We start from the raw sequence: 14,775 nt of genomic DNA on the forward strand, positions 1-14,775 counted from the left end.
TCCAGATGAGGAAACAAAAAATCTCTTCGTTTTGAAACAGTTTCCTTTTTTTTTTTTAAAAAAAAAGTCTTACTTTCCAACCTCGCTGACTGCACCTTTTTCCTGCCAGCCCTGGAAAGGTTTCTTGCTGGCCGGTTCACTGAGCCGGGAGTCCTGAGTTGGCTGCGTGCCCCACCCCTCCTCCGCCTCTCCTAAGCCGGCTACACACTCCGCCCCCACCCCGAAGCTCTCGTGGCTCTAAAACGCGGTAGGACGACGCGGTTTGGACCACTGGAGACGCCGTAGTCCCTCCCCTTCTTCCTCTTCCTCTCTCGGCGCTCTGAGGGCGCCCTCCGCCGCGCTGGAGAAGGCTGGGCCGGCGACTTCCGGAAGCGCGACGCGTCGCGATAGGTTCAAGTTTGCGGCGCCAGCGCTTTGGTCACAGGAAGTACCGTCTCTCCCTCTCCTGAGCCGCTGTCGCCGAGCTTGGAGGGCTGCCCCGGAAGTCCTCCCCTTTCCCCCGCCCGCGGCAAACATGGCGGTGGACTCGGCGATGGAGCTGCTATTTTTAGACACTTTTAAACACCCGAGCGCTGAGGTAAGCCTTCGCGACTAGATTCCGACCCTGTTTCTCGAATTGGGGACTCTTACAAAAAATCGTTAGGCGTGTCTCGACTGTTCCTCGTGCCGATTGCCGCTTTAATTCCTCACACACACACTTCCTCCTCCTAGCTTGGGTGTGGGCGCCGCGTCTGGGGGGTGGGTGGCGGTAGCCACCCCCACCCCCTACATTTCCCTGCGGTAGTTTCGGCCCCGCGTCGTCTTTGGTTGAGTTGGTTGCTCTACTTGCTTTGGTCCCCCACCCACCTCCCCAACCCCCTGGGTCCGCTTTGGGCCTTGAAAAGGATCATGGTTCTCAGGTTTACCTCAGGTGATGTTTTGGAAGGGGTCTCGGACACCTTGTGTTTGACAGTAGTGTTAGTGACCGAGCGGGTCACGTTGGCTTCCTGGTTCCCAAATCCCTTTTGCTAGGTCTCTTTTCTAACGAGAGTTATGCCAGCCAGATGTGACACTCATTCGGTTTAGGATTGCGGTGTTCTCCAGTTTGTCCTGAAACTTTAATACATCTTATCTCTTGGAAAGATTTCACACATTAGGACAAGAAGAACTTACACAGAACGTCCTTTGTGTGCAGCATACTTGTGAAGAGGAGAGAATTGTAGTCAAACTGTAAAGGACAATTGTGTTGTCGTTTTGAGGGGCGAGAGTGGGCTGTTGTAGAGTAATCGTTATGTATGAACTTGAGCGCCACCGAATGCATGACTGTTGCTACCATATGTAAATTGAATAGTCAGCCGGCCAAGAACGTACAGAAATGAAGTTCATAGAGAAATTCAAAGAAACCCCAGAGCTCACATTTCTCTTTCAGTGTAAACTTAATTTAGAGAACTTTTTTTTTTTTTTTAATTTGGCTGCGCCGGGTCCGGGATCTTCGTTGCCGCGTGCGGGGTCCTTTTTCAGTTGCGGCATGCGGGATCTAGTTCCCTGACCAGGGATCGAACCGGGACCCGCCGCATTGGGAGCGCGGAGCCTCAACCACTGTACCACCAGGGAAGTCCTCTAGAGACCTTTTTTTAAAAAATTGAGGTATACTTGATTTACAGTATTAGTTTCAAGTGTACAACATGGTGATTCACAATTTTTATAGATTATACTCCATTTTAAATTATTATAAAATATTGGCTGCATTCCCTATGCTGTACAATATATCCTTGTAGCTTATTTGTTCTATACATACAGTAGTTTGTACCTTAAGAGAGAACTTTTCTGTCTTCAGAGGTAGGGATGGTAGTGGGTAGCAGTTGTACTTTGGTACTTGTTAAATAAAAAGTTTGACAACCTTGGTCTTCTGATTATTTTAATGAATGGTTTATAGGTCTATAAAAATCAAATATTTGGAAACTTTAGCATATCTTACTAGCAATGAATTACCTTGTGGTCTCTCATTTCATGTGGGTCAATTAGCTCTGTTTGTTCAATGACCATACTTTTCTGACTGCAGTTCCAGCTAGGCTTTAGAAAACTCACAGTGGAGGCAGTAGTTGGATAAGAAGAAACCTATCATGCGTACAGAAATAGGGAACAGTTAAAAATGAAAGAAAAGCATATGATGAATTAGTTTAGTAGTTTACTAGTTTAGGAAAGTTAGCATTCATTCACTTAACATATATTTAGAAACCTAGTATTCATTCATTCTTAAGCAAGCATTGAGGACCATGGAGAAGATAGGACTGGTAGTAAATACCTTCTGGCATTGATTGAGGAAGGCTTAGTAGAGATCATATTTGAACTGAGTCTTGAAGTAGGAGTAGGGGTTTTTTTGGGGATATGGAATATTGGCATGTTTGTTCTCAAGTTTATAACTAGTATTGGACATGAGGTCCACAAAATAATGATTCAGGTTAGATTATGATGAGTGCATAGAGACAGAGTAGAAATTTCTTGAGGTTTGTCTCCTTTATTTCCAAAATGCTTATCAGTGTCTGATATATTAGGACCCCAGTCAGTATTTATTTAGCTCCCTTTGGTGGTACAAAAAAAGGCTATGTGATTTCAGAGGAGGGACAGATCACTTTTCATTTGAGAGTATCAGGGAAGACTTCATCAAGGCAGGTGGCATATGAACTTGGTCTTTGGTATCAGAGAATATGTTCCACAGTTATATATAGGAAAGGAAGGCATTTTCCTGGAGTAGTCAGTCCTTTGGAAGGGTATGCTGAAGCAGTAGTGTGAAGTGGCACCTGATAGTTTGAAGCCAAATCACAGAGTTCCATAAATGGTCAGCAAAGGAGTATGGGCTTTATTTTGTAAGAAATAAGTAGTTTTTGAGCAGGCAAATGATATGATTAGTAAAATTAAGGTAGGTTAGTACACCAGTACATTGGTACATCAGTAATGCCTAAAATGGTTCAGAATAATTAGAGGTGGCAAATTGAGAAGAAAAGGTGAGACATAATGAAAACTTGAGTTAGCAGATGGGCAGTAATCATTGATAGCATTTATTGAATGCTTATTTTGTGCAAGACGCAGTGCTTTGGTAATTTAAATACATTATCTCTAATTCATGAATCAATTTTGAAAGATAGTTATCCCCATTTGATAGATAAGGAACCTGAGCATAAGAAGTTAGGTGACGTTCCTAAGGTGGTATAGCTGAATCAAGACATACCAGTGCACATTTCCTGGCTCTAAAGCTGTGCAGTGCTGTGTCCCAGTGGGGTTAAGGAGGAGGGAATAGGTACAATATAAATTTTGGTTGTAGGATTGACAGAATGGCAACTGATTGTGTGAAGAGTAGTTAAAAATGATAGAATTCTAGTTATAGAGAACTGGTGGGGCCATTGTTAGTCATAGAAGAGTCTGGAAGTGGGTTTGAAGTGGCTTTGATGGGAACAAGATATTTTAGTTTTTGATTTGTTTAGTCAGACACCAGATAGATTCGCACAGTAGGAAGTTGGGAATCTGTTTAACAATTATTTATGAAAAACACTTTTGAAGGTGAGGCATAGCTTTAGGAGGGGCAATACAGGTAGCAAAACAAAAAACCAAAATTTACTGCACTTGCTTTCAAAGGAATTTGTAACCTGGTAGGGAAGACGGACATTTATTCAAGTTTCACAAGGGGAATATGTGAAGGGGTTTGAGTAGTGCTGAATGAATTACACATTGTGTTGTGGTTTGTATGCCACTTTTTAAAAAATAAAAAAAAATGTTATTTTAGTAAATTTTAATTTTATTATAGAATAATTAGAAGTTACAGAAAAGCAAAGGCTTTCATAGTTCCACCTTTCGTAGTCTCATCTATCATTAACAACTTTCTTAAATTTTTCACAAGTCCTCTAGTAATTAAAAAATATATATATATACATACACACATACACTTAAATGTACACACTCTCCACACACATTAAGGTACTGATAGCTATAATACTGTTTTCTGGTTTCTTTTCTCACCTAACAATGTGTTGTGCATCTTTATAAATGAAGAATTACACCTATACAACATTTTAAAAGTAAGCTTCATTTTCAAACATTCTCTCTTTTTTTTGACTAGGTAACACACGTATGAGGTACCAATTCAAAAGTGTGTACAGTAAAAAGTAAATCTTTTATCCCTGTCCCAAGCCATCCTGTTTCCTTCCCAACATATTTTGTATATCATTTTTATTGGTTGTGTAATAGTTCTTTAAGTGGTAATGCTATTATTTATATATTAAATTCTCATACATTTAGGCTTCTGACTTTTTACAGTCATACGATATTCTTGAGGCTAAATTGTTTTATATGTCTTTAATTAGTTCTTTATTACTTTCCAGAGTGGAATTGCTGGCTTAAAATTCAGTCTTACGAGGGTGATTGATGTTAGAAAGTCCTACTTCATTTTAGAGTTTAGGAAGCCAATTTGGAACTCATGTAAACAGCAGTGATCATGGAAGTGGCAGGAATAGATGACATAGCCTTAGTTTACCCTTAGGAGAGGATAGGGAAGAGAAGATAATTGCAGGAATATGAAAGTAAGGAGAGACAGCTATACTGTGACCTTTAAACACACAATGACTTCTTCCTTAGATAGATGTGGCTGAGTCATGGAACCTGACCAGTCTGTTCTTCACTTTCCGGGTACTTCTCTAATCATAAACCTTCCATTCCATGATTTCCCACTGTCAACCTGTCTTCCTAGGTTTAGGTACTCCTGTAGATATTTTAAGCCCCTACTTCATTGTAATATTTTTAACTTTGAAAACACAATTCAGTCAGCTCTTATTAAGCACCTGTTAAAAGTCTTTCATTCATTAAATGAATATGCTCAGCACTATGAATATAACAGTAAACTGAGACTTGGTTCTTGTCTTCTTGAAATACCACTCCAACAGGAGAGTTAAAAGAAGCAATTAGAATTTAGTTTGATAAGCAGTCATCTAGACTTCATCTGTCTTAGCTTTTAAGAGAAAGTTGACATCTGAAAGGAGTTGGGAGAGGAGCATGGAAGGGTTCTAAGCAGAGACAGTAGCATGAGTGACGGCATAAAGATGAGGAAGACCAGGGCATGTTGGGGCTATAAGTTTGGAGTGGTGGGAAGAGACCATACTTGTTTATAAGACTGAGGAATTTGGCCTAGTGTCTAGAACTAGAGGAGTGACAGCAGAAACGGAGGGAAATGCACAGATTTGAGAGCTGTTTAGAGGTTTAATCAATAGGACTTGATGTTTGGATGAAGGAATTATTTAGGTGAGAGAGAATGAGAAAGAATCCAAGGATGATAATGTTTTCTCTCTTGGCCATTGTCTGGATGGTGGCGCCATCACTGATGTAGGACAGTTTAGTTTTGGACTTGTTGAGTTTTTGGTGCCAGAGGGACATTCAAATGGAGATGTCCAGTTGACAGTTGGATATAGTGGTCTGGGGCTCAGGAGAGAGGTCCTAAATGGCGATACAGATTTTTGGAGTTGACTTCTGGCAGTGAATGAAAAACTTATTGTAATTCTGTTGATTGTGTTTAGCTACTCTGCCCTATTTTCCTCCCACATTTTGCCCTCTAGCCTTGGTGAACTATGCTTGTAATTTCTTGAACCTTCCAAGTTCTTGTTTGCATTCCTTTTGCACATGCCTCTCCCTTTGCCTAGAAAGCTCTTTCTCCCTCTGTTCCACTGATTCTTGTTTTCCTTAAACACGTACTTAGATCAGGTGCTACTTCTTTTGGGAAGCCTTCCCTGACACTCTTCTTTTCCCCCCACAAATGTTTGCCCACAGTCTGATTTAGGTGAGTTCGCTTTTGAATTTTCATAGTTTCCTGTGTGAGTCTGTATCATAGCAATTTATCTATTCATCTACTACAGTAGATTGTACCTTAATGGCAGGGATTATGTCTTGTCTTTATATTCTCAGGACCTAGCATACCTTGGAACATGATAGACATTTAGTAAATGTTTCAAAACAAATATTGAATAAAAGTGGTTGCAACTAATATAGAAACTCTTCTACTTACAAACAAAATAGATTTTGAAGGCTATTTGTAAAACCTCAAGTTCATTTTTTTAGGTCCACAATGATGACACCCTAACTACTACTAATACCATTCATTAATTAGCAGGGGGCAGGGTGGAAGGAGGTTAGAATAAATAAAGTTTTGTTCTAAGTTTCCTTTGTAAATATTAATGAGAATTTTTAACCATATAAGCAAAGGAGCTTCTGTATAGTAGACTTTTTAAGTAGAGGAGTTCTTTACAGGATGGAAACATAGAACCAAAGTTTGAGGCAGAATGCTTATTTCTTTTATATAAATCTACTGTAGTATTTATTGAATACCTACAGTATATTTGTAATAATTAGGATACAATTTCATCTGCTCTCATAAAGTCAGGATAATAGTGGGTTAGATAAAATAGGATTTTCTCTTTCAATCTGGTTTTAAGTATTCTTGGGCTAATGTGACAGCTCTGCATTGTCAGAGACAGGTTTCTCTCCCATTCTTAGGGAATTGCCTGCATTGTCCAAGACAGCTTACCATAACATGTGTTCTAGAAAGGCAGCAGAGTATAGAAGAAGAGGTGGCAGGAGTTTCTGAAGTCTGAATTTTCCCTTTAAGGACATGACCCAGAGTTGCCTACATCATTTCCATTTACATCTCATTGATCAGAATCTAGCAATCACATGTTCACACTGTCTTTCCAGGATATGGGAAATTCAGTTTTTAGTTCACTTTTGCCCAACTCAAACTTCTCTAGAAGAAGAGTTGCATTGGAAAACAACCAGCAATCAGCCACACTTTGCATTCCTCCTGTTTCTTTTATATCTTTGAGAGTATAAAGTACACTTGAATAGTTAACATTATGTTAAGATTTCTATACCTATATATTTAATTATGTTTAATCTTTGAGCTTAAAATGCAAAAGTGGAAAGTCATCCTCTGTCACATTTTAGGAAAGACTCATTTGACTAGTCTTTTGGTCTGTTGATAGGCACAGTATTCTTTGCAGCTTCTAGAGGCACTTAGGACTCAGTCTTTCTAGATGCAAATAATATGAACCATTCTTATTATAAACTTTGACCACTAGATAATGATGTTTGGCTGAACTGCTAGGAAAAGTTGAAATAAAACAATCATCCAAAAACAATGTGAAAAATTTCTTTTAAAATTATTGATCGCAAGAGCTACATTTGTCTGATCTTGTGTCAAATGATACATAGAAATAAATGTACACTAAATTTATGCTATCCATTTATGTTATGATAATAAATTCTTAGTTTGTGGATTTTTTTTCCTGTTTTAAATTTGAGAGGGTTTACCTTAACTGTTCGGTGCCTAAATAGCTTCCCTTGATGTCTTGATATTAGTATGTAAGTTTGGTAAATTAAGCTAATTTAAGTAGAGAGTCACAATCTCTCATCTATAATTAAGAAATTCAAAAATGGCAGAAAAATCTGCCCTAAATACATCTGGCCATGTGCTCTGATTTGAACTGATAGGATGCTAGTTTTAATCTTTATTTAGTGTGACTGTTTATACATGTTGCTGCAGAAGTATTAATGTTTTGGTTACAAGGTACTGCCCCAGAAGCCACTGGGGGTGTTAAGTAATATGTAGTATTTGTATCATTTGCTTTCTAAAAATCTAAAAAGTCAGGATTCTGTTTTGTCTTTGGCCGGCGTTGCCCGGTGTGCGGGATCTTAGTGCCCTGACCAGGGATCAAGCCCGTGCCCCCTGCAGTGGAAGCGCGTAGTACTAATCACTGGACCGCCAAGGAATTCCAGAAGTCAGGATTCTGAACCGGTGTCTGGATCCAGAGGTTTCCAGTAAAGGATTGTAGGTCTATATTGGCCTAAGCAAAACATCAGCAGGGAAGCAGATGCAGGAAATGTTATACAAATGGAGAGATTTAACTAGGTACATTTTATCGTCAGCTATTTTTAAGAGTGGTTTTTAATACCATTATAAATAATGTAATAGCACTGTTTTAATGATGTGGTGTTTATTTTAAAATTATTTGTGGCATTCTGAATGAAACAAATTGAAGTGAATAAATTTTGAATAGACAAAGTGTTTTGCTTACAGTATATTCCTCTCTCCCCTTTTCTTAAAGCAAAGTTCTCATATAGACGTGGTTCGTTTTCCATGTGTGGTTTATATCAATGAAGTCCGAGTCATACCCCCAGGAGTAAGAGCCCATAGCAGCTTGCCTGACAGTAGAGCATATGGGTAAGTCAGTTTTCTTTTTTAAAAGTACTTTTGACTAAAGTTGATCTAGAAACATACTCTTAAATGCAGAAATTTAAGGTAATATTTTGTAAGTAAAAAACCTAAAACTTTATTCAGTTATGGTTATGTTGCATTGTAATTGACTAGGTTTTCTGTATAATCCATATATTATTATAAACTTGAAAAGAGTCATTATTTGACCTGAGTACTAGATTAAGTTTTTCTTTCTTCATTTCTTTTTTTTTAATTGGTGGAAATAGGTTTATATTTTCCAAACCATTCTAGGGTGGCACAGTATAGTAGATGAAGTATTTTTAACGAGACTTTTTCCTTGAAAATAAATAAGAATGAGTCTGAATATTTAGAAATATATCTTTATAGTATCAGTTTTCATGACTTATTGGTGATGTCCTTAGCCTGATACGTGTGTCTTTTTATAAATATGTAGCTTCACATTACCGTTAGTTGTACTGAGAAAGTAGTTATTTGAGCATCATTTCTCTTTCTTAGGCTCTTTGTGAAATAAACCAAATGTAAGACATGGTTCCTGAAGTAGAGTTTTGTTTTTTTTTTTTAATCGTTTTTAAATTTTTATTTTTTGGCCATGCAGTGCGGCTTGTGGGATCTTAGTTCCCTGACCAGGGATTGAACCTGGGCCATGGCAGAGAAAGCACCAAGTCCTAACCACTGGACCTCCAGGGAATTCCCTGTTGTGGAGTTGTTGATAATTCTAACAACTGACATAAAACAGAGGAATTTGATCTTTGTTGTAACATGAATAATCATCTTCTTCTGATTTTAGTTACATGAATTGGAGATAAAAGCTAAATTTTGGTTATAGAAACATGAATATGTATAATAAATATATCTGTGGGTTTTTAGCTTATAGCCTAGGTGTTACTCTTATGTATCAATGCCACATTTTGTTATGTCCATGCTGTGATAGCTCAGTTTCTATTACCTGAAAGAGTTAAGCCAGCTACAGGGGTGACTGTTAATGGTACAGATTCAAAGTTAAGGGCTCATTTCTTCATAATTGTGAAAAGTAGTTGGTTATTCGTAGAGGTAGATATAAAAATCTTCAAATGTTTTCAGGTCATTCAAAGGTAAAACAAATGCAAAACAGAACAGTAAGAATGATTAGTATTTATAATGACAAATCATTGTAATTGACTTCATATCTTTTTTGCCATGTGTAAGGAAATAAAATCTCCTGTTTTCCTGTATTTCTTTCTACTTTTCCTATGTGTGTAGAATGAGAAAGATGGAGTAATGATAGTGTATCCAGCAGTCTTCTCTAATTGTACTGCTTTAGGTCAAGAAAGGTCTATTAGTTATCTGTTGTTGTATAACAAACTAGCAGATTTAGCAACCTAATCCCCCGCTATTTCTGAGGGTCAGGAACCAGGGAGCTGCTTGATTGGCTCAAGTTCCCTCATAAGGTTATAACTAAGATATAGGCTTTGGGTTGCAGTCTCAGAAGATTTGACTGAGGCTGGGGAATTTTAGAAGCCTGTTCACATGACTGTTGGCAGATCTTCAGTTCTTTGCCAGGAGATCTTTTCTATGGGTTGCTTATGTCACAGCATGTATTTTTGCAGGGTGAGTGATCCAAGAATGAAAGTGAGAGAGCATGCCCAAGAAGGAAGCCACAGTCGCTGTATTTTATAACTTAATATCAGAAATGGCATACTGTGACATACTTCAATATACTGCTTTTACTATATTCTGTTGATTACATATTCTGCTGGTACAGTGTGGGAGGGAACTACACAGGGGTGTGAATACCAGGAAGCAGGGGTCTTTGGGGGCCATTTTGGAGGCTGGCTACCACAGTAGGCAATATGAATCTCTGCCATTAGCTGCAGTGGGTAAGAGTATTTGCTACATTTCCCCTCTTCTTATCTCTCTCCTTTTTCTTAGCTGGGCGTGAATGGCTGTTCATGTTTTAATAGTTCCAAATATGAAATTATTATCAGAAACAACATTATCACAGTATGTTATAGAACAGTAAAATACAGTATTGATTCAGTAATACAAATATGTAAGATGTTGGGAAGCCTGAAATCTCAAGGTTGAAAGTAATGTTAGAGATGATATATTTGTGCAGCATACTTTATGATAGTATTTTTTCTCATTATGAAATTCAGAACTATGTCAGGTAAAATTAAAACCCCTGTTATCCCTCCATTCTGAGAGAATCTTAACATTTGAGGCCATGTGTTTTAAAATTTATATGTGTGCGTTTATATATATATTTTGTTTTTTGTTTTTTGTAAATGTGGTATCTTCTGTGAGGTTAGGTTTTAGAGTCAGCAAGTTTTAAGATGAAAGTCTGGTGGAGTCAAATTACCATTGATTCTTTAAATCGCTTTTCAGTGACCAGGACCTGAGTCTTTGGTGCCTCCAGAGGAAAGAATTTGCATTTCAGTCCTTTTTCCTTTCCTTGAGATATTGGAGGCCAGGGTCTGGTTTGAAGAGGAAGGCTAGGAGAGAGAGACTAGAGTTGTTGAGCACGTATAGTTGAGTTTGGGTAAGATAAAATGTATGATGCTGCTCTGATCCCACTGTGTGCTATTCTGTGTGTTCCTTTATTTCATTTAACATTATGTCAGGAGTACTTCACATCATTTAAATTTATTTGAAAATATGATTTCTAATGACTGCATAATCTAACAAATCAATGTACTCTTATTTATTTGGCTAGTTCTTAAAGTGGAGACCATTAGATGGTTTTTGGTTTTCAAATTATTAGTATAATGCACCTCCTCTTGAAAAAAAGTCTTTGTATATTAGTGTTTCCATAGAAATACTTTGTAGAGAAAAGTATTTCTGGATCAAATGGTGTGAACATTTTCTCAGTCTCCTGAATTTTATTGCCATATTGTCTTGCAGAATGATTGTACCTGTTTGTACTTCTACCAGAAATATGTAAGGGAATCTCTTTCAGAGTACTCTGGGCATTACACTTTTTACCATTTGGATTTTTTGTAAATAAACAATAAAGCATGCATTGTTTAAAAATCAAGATTTTAGTTGAGCCTAAGGAATTTCAGCAAGGGTGTAGCAAGGTTTCATTCTAATGCAAATTAAATAGGCTTTAATCTTGATTATAGAAGTCTATAGAAAAATCAAAATATTTATGTAAATTAGTGCTATACAAATTTCAATCTGGGCTTTAAGTCACAATTTAGGGCTCTGATGCTCAAATTATTATTACAGTCCTGTATGAATGTGGGTTAAATTGAAATTAAATGGTAATTATTATTTACAACTTAAAGTTAGTTAACTCCTGATTCTTTTTGCTAATAGAATAATGATATAAGGAATTATAAAACTAGATATCATGATTAATTAGCATTTGCCATTAAAATACATTAAAAAATTTAAATATCTTTGTGTTTTAAAATGGTCTAAGTAGCAGGCGAAAGATATTTGATGGCTAAAAATTTTTCAGTAATACTCAAAGTGAATAGTTGACTACTTGAGAATTGGATGTGAATAAAATTATAGGAAGTATTGCAGTTAACTCCGTGTTTTTGTTATTTACATATTAGGAATATTTTATCTTAATTCTAGAATTGCTCTTAAATTTGTACTTACTTTGTTTTTTGTTTTAATTTAGGAACTGATTATTGTAAAGGCTGACGTTTCAACTTTGTTTCATTCACAGGGAGACATCACCGCACACATTTCAATTAGACTTATTCTTTAACAATGTAAGCAAACCAAGTGCCCCAGTTTTCGATAGGTTGGGAAGGTATGTACTTACTAGGTAATTTCACCAGAAACTCATAAGTTAGTAAGCAAAACCTTTTTATTCTTTAGATAGAAGAAAAGGCTATGTATGGTGGTAGACCCAGGAACTCAGGGTTTAATTTTCTCAATTGACAATATTAAGGAAATGTCAAGCTCCTAAGAACATGTTGAGTTCATTTATAAAATAAAATTTTAAATGTGTGAAACATTAACCATCTTTTGTTTGCTTTTTATTGGTGTATGCATTATACATATCACATGATTTGATAATAACCTTCTAATTTGGAAAAGATTACTTTTTGATTCTTAAAAAAAACCTATATAAACACATTGAGATTTTGTCTATGTTTTTTATGTCACACAACTACATAATTTAAAATTCCATAGTCACATTTTTGTAAAATGAGAATTTTGTTAAAGTTACTCCTATTTTGAATTATATAATACATGCTAGGTATGACTAACACTAGTTGTTTTGATGTCTGCAAATTAATTAACCGTTGGATGGGTTTACTCATTTATAAAATAAAAATTTTTTAAAGGCAGCTTAAAAATGGAAAATTTTCTGTCCCTGTCAGGAATTAAGTGTTCTAGATTTTGCTTATTCTTTTATTGATTCTCCACTCATTTATTATTAAATTATATTGATAATTTAACCTCTTTTTTTTTTTTTTTTTTTTTTTTTTTTGTGGTACCCGGGCCTTTCACTGTTGTGGCCTTTCCCGTTACGGAGCACAGGCTCCTGACGCACAAGCTCAGTGCCCATGGCTCACGGGCCCAGCCGTTCCGCGGCATGTGGGATCTTCCCAGACCGGGCACGAACCCGTGTCCCCTGCATCGGCAGGCGGATTCTCAACCACTGCGCCACCAGGGAAGCCCTTAACCTCTTTTTAAAAGGAAGGGAACCTAGGTAATCTGAAGCAGCTAATTTTTAATATTATAGAATGTTATTCTTATGTCAGTACCTGATAAAAATAGGTGCTTTTAAAAAATTTTGGTCCCAGTATACATTTTTTTTTGAAGACTATAATGCTATGGATCTCTACTCTGGCTGTACATTAGCATTACCTAGGGTGCTTTTAAACGAACATTGATTCTCACACACACTTCAAAGCAATTGAACCAGAATCTCTGGGGGGTTTGTTTTATACTTTTCCTTGATATGATTTTGTGGAGAGTAAATTAAACCCAAACTTTGTAGTTCATTAAAACACAAATCTAGCATTTGATTGAAATATATGAATCTAGGAAAAACTTCTTCATGAACTGTGATGTTCAGTGTTTGAGCCTATATATTTATTCCTACTCTTTTGGCAGCCTGGAATATGATGAGAATACTTCCATCATCTTTAGACCCAACTCAAAGGTAATTGTAGAAGTCAGTTTTCAACTTGTTACTACTGTTGTTCTCACCTCCATTCAGAGTTTTTGATCCAGATAAACCAGTGATGCAGAATATCAACTTACTTGGTTCTAGTTCTGCAGAATATCATCATTTCTTGTTTGATTCCTCTTGTATTCCAGAAGCTATTTTAAAATGGAGCAAAGACATTGTAATGCTATTATCTACCCATATAGCTCTTTATTCTAATTTTATACTTGGGTCAGGAAGAAGCCAGCATGTGTGCTTTTCATTCTTTTCATTTAGGTGGGCAAATTCAGAAGATGACAGGCAGGTAAATTATTATTAAACACCATTGTACCTTAATTAAGTTTTCTTTAAAAATTCATATTTCATACTTGTTTCTTGTATATCAAAAGTGTCTTTTTCTTGATACCAAATGCCATTCTGAAAGCATCTAAAAGATCTGAATCATGGAAGAGCCGAAATCCAAAAATAATGGTGATCTAATATGGGACTACTCAGCCTGCTGTTTGTTTTTGGTGGGGGATGGGTATTTAATCCTCTGCACCTTTTTTAGGCTAAAAATTGTATTCTTTATCTGTTTATCTTCCTTCCAGTGGTATTTCTGTTTAGAGTCTGTCAATCCGTGGGCATAGTCTTTGAGCCTTTCTTCTGGTCCCTGATTTCCCTTTGCTAGAGTTTGCTAAGGTTAGCAAGGAGAATAATAATTATTTTCTTCCTCTAGAACCCTTCCTCTAGGGTTCCATTACCACTTATTATTTCATCTTTATCCAACACGGTAGAGTGGGAGGAGAACTCAGAATTCAGGGGCTTTGGTTTCTAGCCAGATTTTTCTACTGACACTCTCATTTTCTTATTTGTTGATAATATTTGCTCTGATTACCTCTCATAGTTATTGTGAAGATAGAGTGATTAATAGATAAGCTCTGAAAAACATAAAGTTATTTTATAAGGAAATATTGAGGGTTAATGGCATTGATAAAGTCTTTGATCTTTTTAGGATAAAGTTTCTTTGCAAAAACAATTTGTTTAATGCCTCTGGTTACCCTTACTTTTTAAGTACAATGTAGATACATAGAATATACCTGCATGTCATGTAAAAAGAATGCTGTATAATTTTATAGGCTTTATAATTCTTGAGACTGGGCACAGGTTGTACTTTTGTGTATCTCCATGACCCCTGTAACTATTTGGGTTTAATTTATGAATTGGCAGTAGCTCCCTCTTAATTTCCTTCTCATTTTTCTTCTCTTGGTTGGGAATCTGGTTATGCTTTTTGAATAGGATTGGCCTAAAGTATAGAACTGGGGAGATTTAGTCCTGAGACAGTTTTAGGTATGGTAACTCTGGAGGGCCATGCAAAAGTTGTGCCTCTGGGTGAATTTCCACCAATATTGACCTTTGCATTTTCAGC

The 14,775-nt window shown here is 36.8% G+C and overlaps 1 protein-coding gene across 3 annotated transcripts in view; it reads left to right on the forward strand.

Moving 5' to 3' along the window:
• Positions 1-357: 357 nt before the first annotated feature.
• The window catches only part of VIRMA (vir like m6A methyltransferase associated), a 63,109-nt gene continuing 48,691 nt past the window's right edge, over positions 358-14,775 (forward strand). Inside the window, exons 1-4 of one of the 3 annotated variants that reach the window (XM_007117633.4) lie at positions 358-577; positions 8,121-8,236; positions 11,910-11,996; positions 13,313-13,361. In XM_007117633.4, the coding sequence (XP_007117695.2) occupies positions 515-577; positions 8,121-8,236; positions 11,910-11,996; positions 13,313-13,361 (315 nt within the window). In that variant the 5' untranslated portion in view covers positions 358-514. Of the gene's footprint in view, positions 578-8,120; positions 8,237-11,909; positions 11,997-13,312; positions 13,362-14,775 lie in introns of those variants that run through there. The other 2 variants (XM_024115874.3, XM_055091022.1) reach the window with 2 other exon arrangements.

This window comes from Physeter macrocephalus, chromosome 15 (genome assembly GCF_002837175.3).
Source record: "Physeter macrocephalus isolate SW-GA chromosome 15, ASM283717v5, whole genome shotgun sequence".
In the NCBI taxonomy this organism is placed as follows: domain Eukaryota; kingdom Metazoa; phylum Chordata; class Mammalia; order Artiodactyla; family Physeteridae; genus Physeter; species Physeter macrocephalus.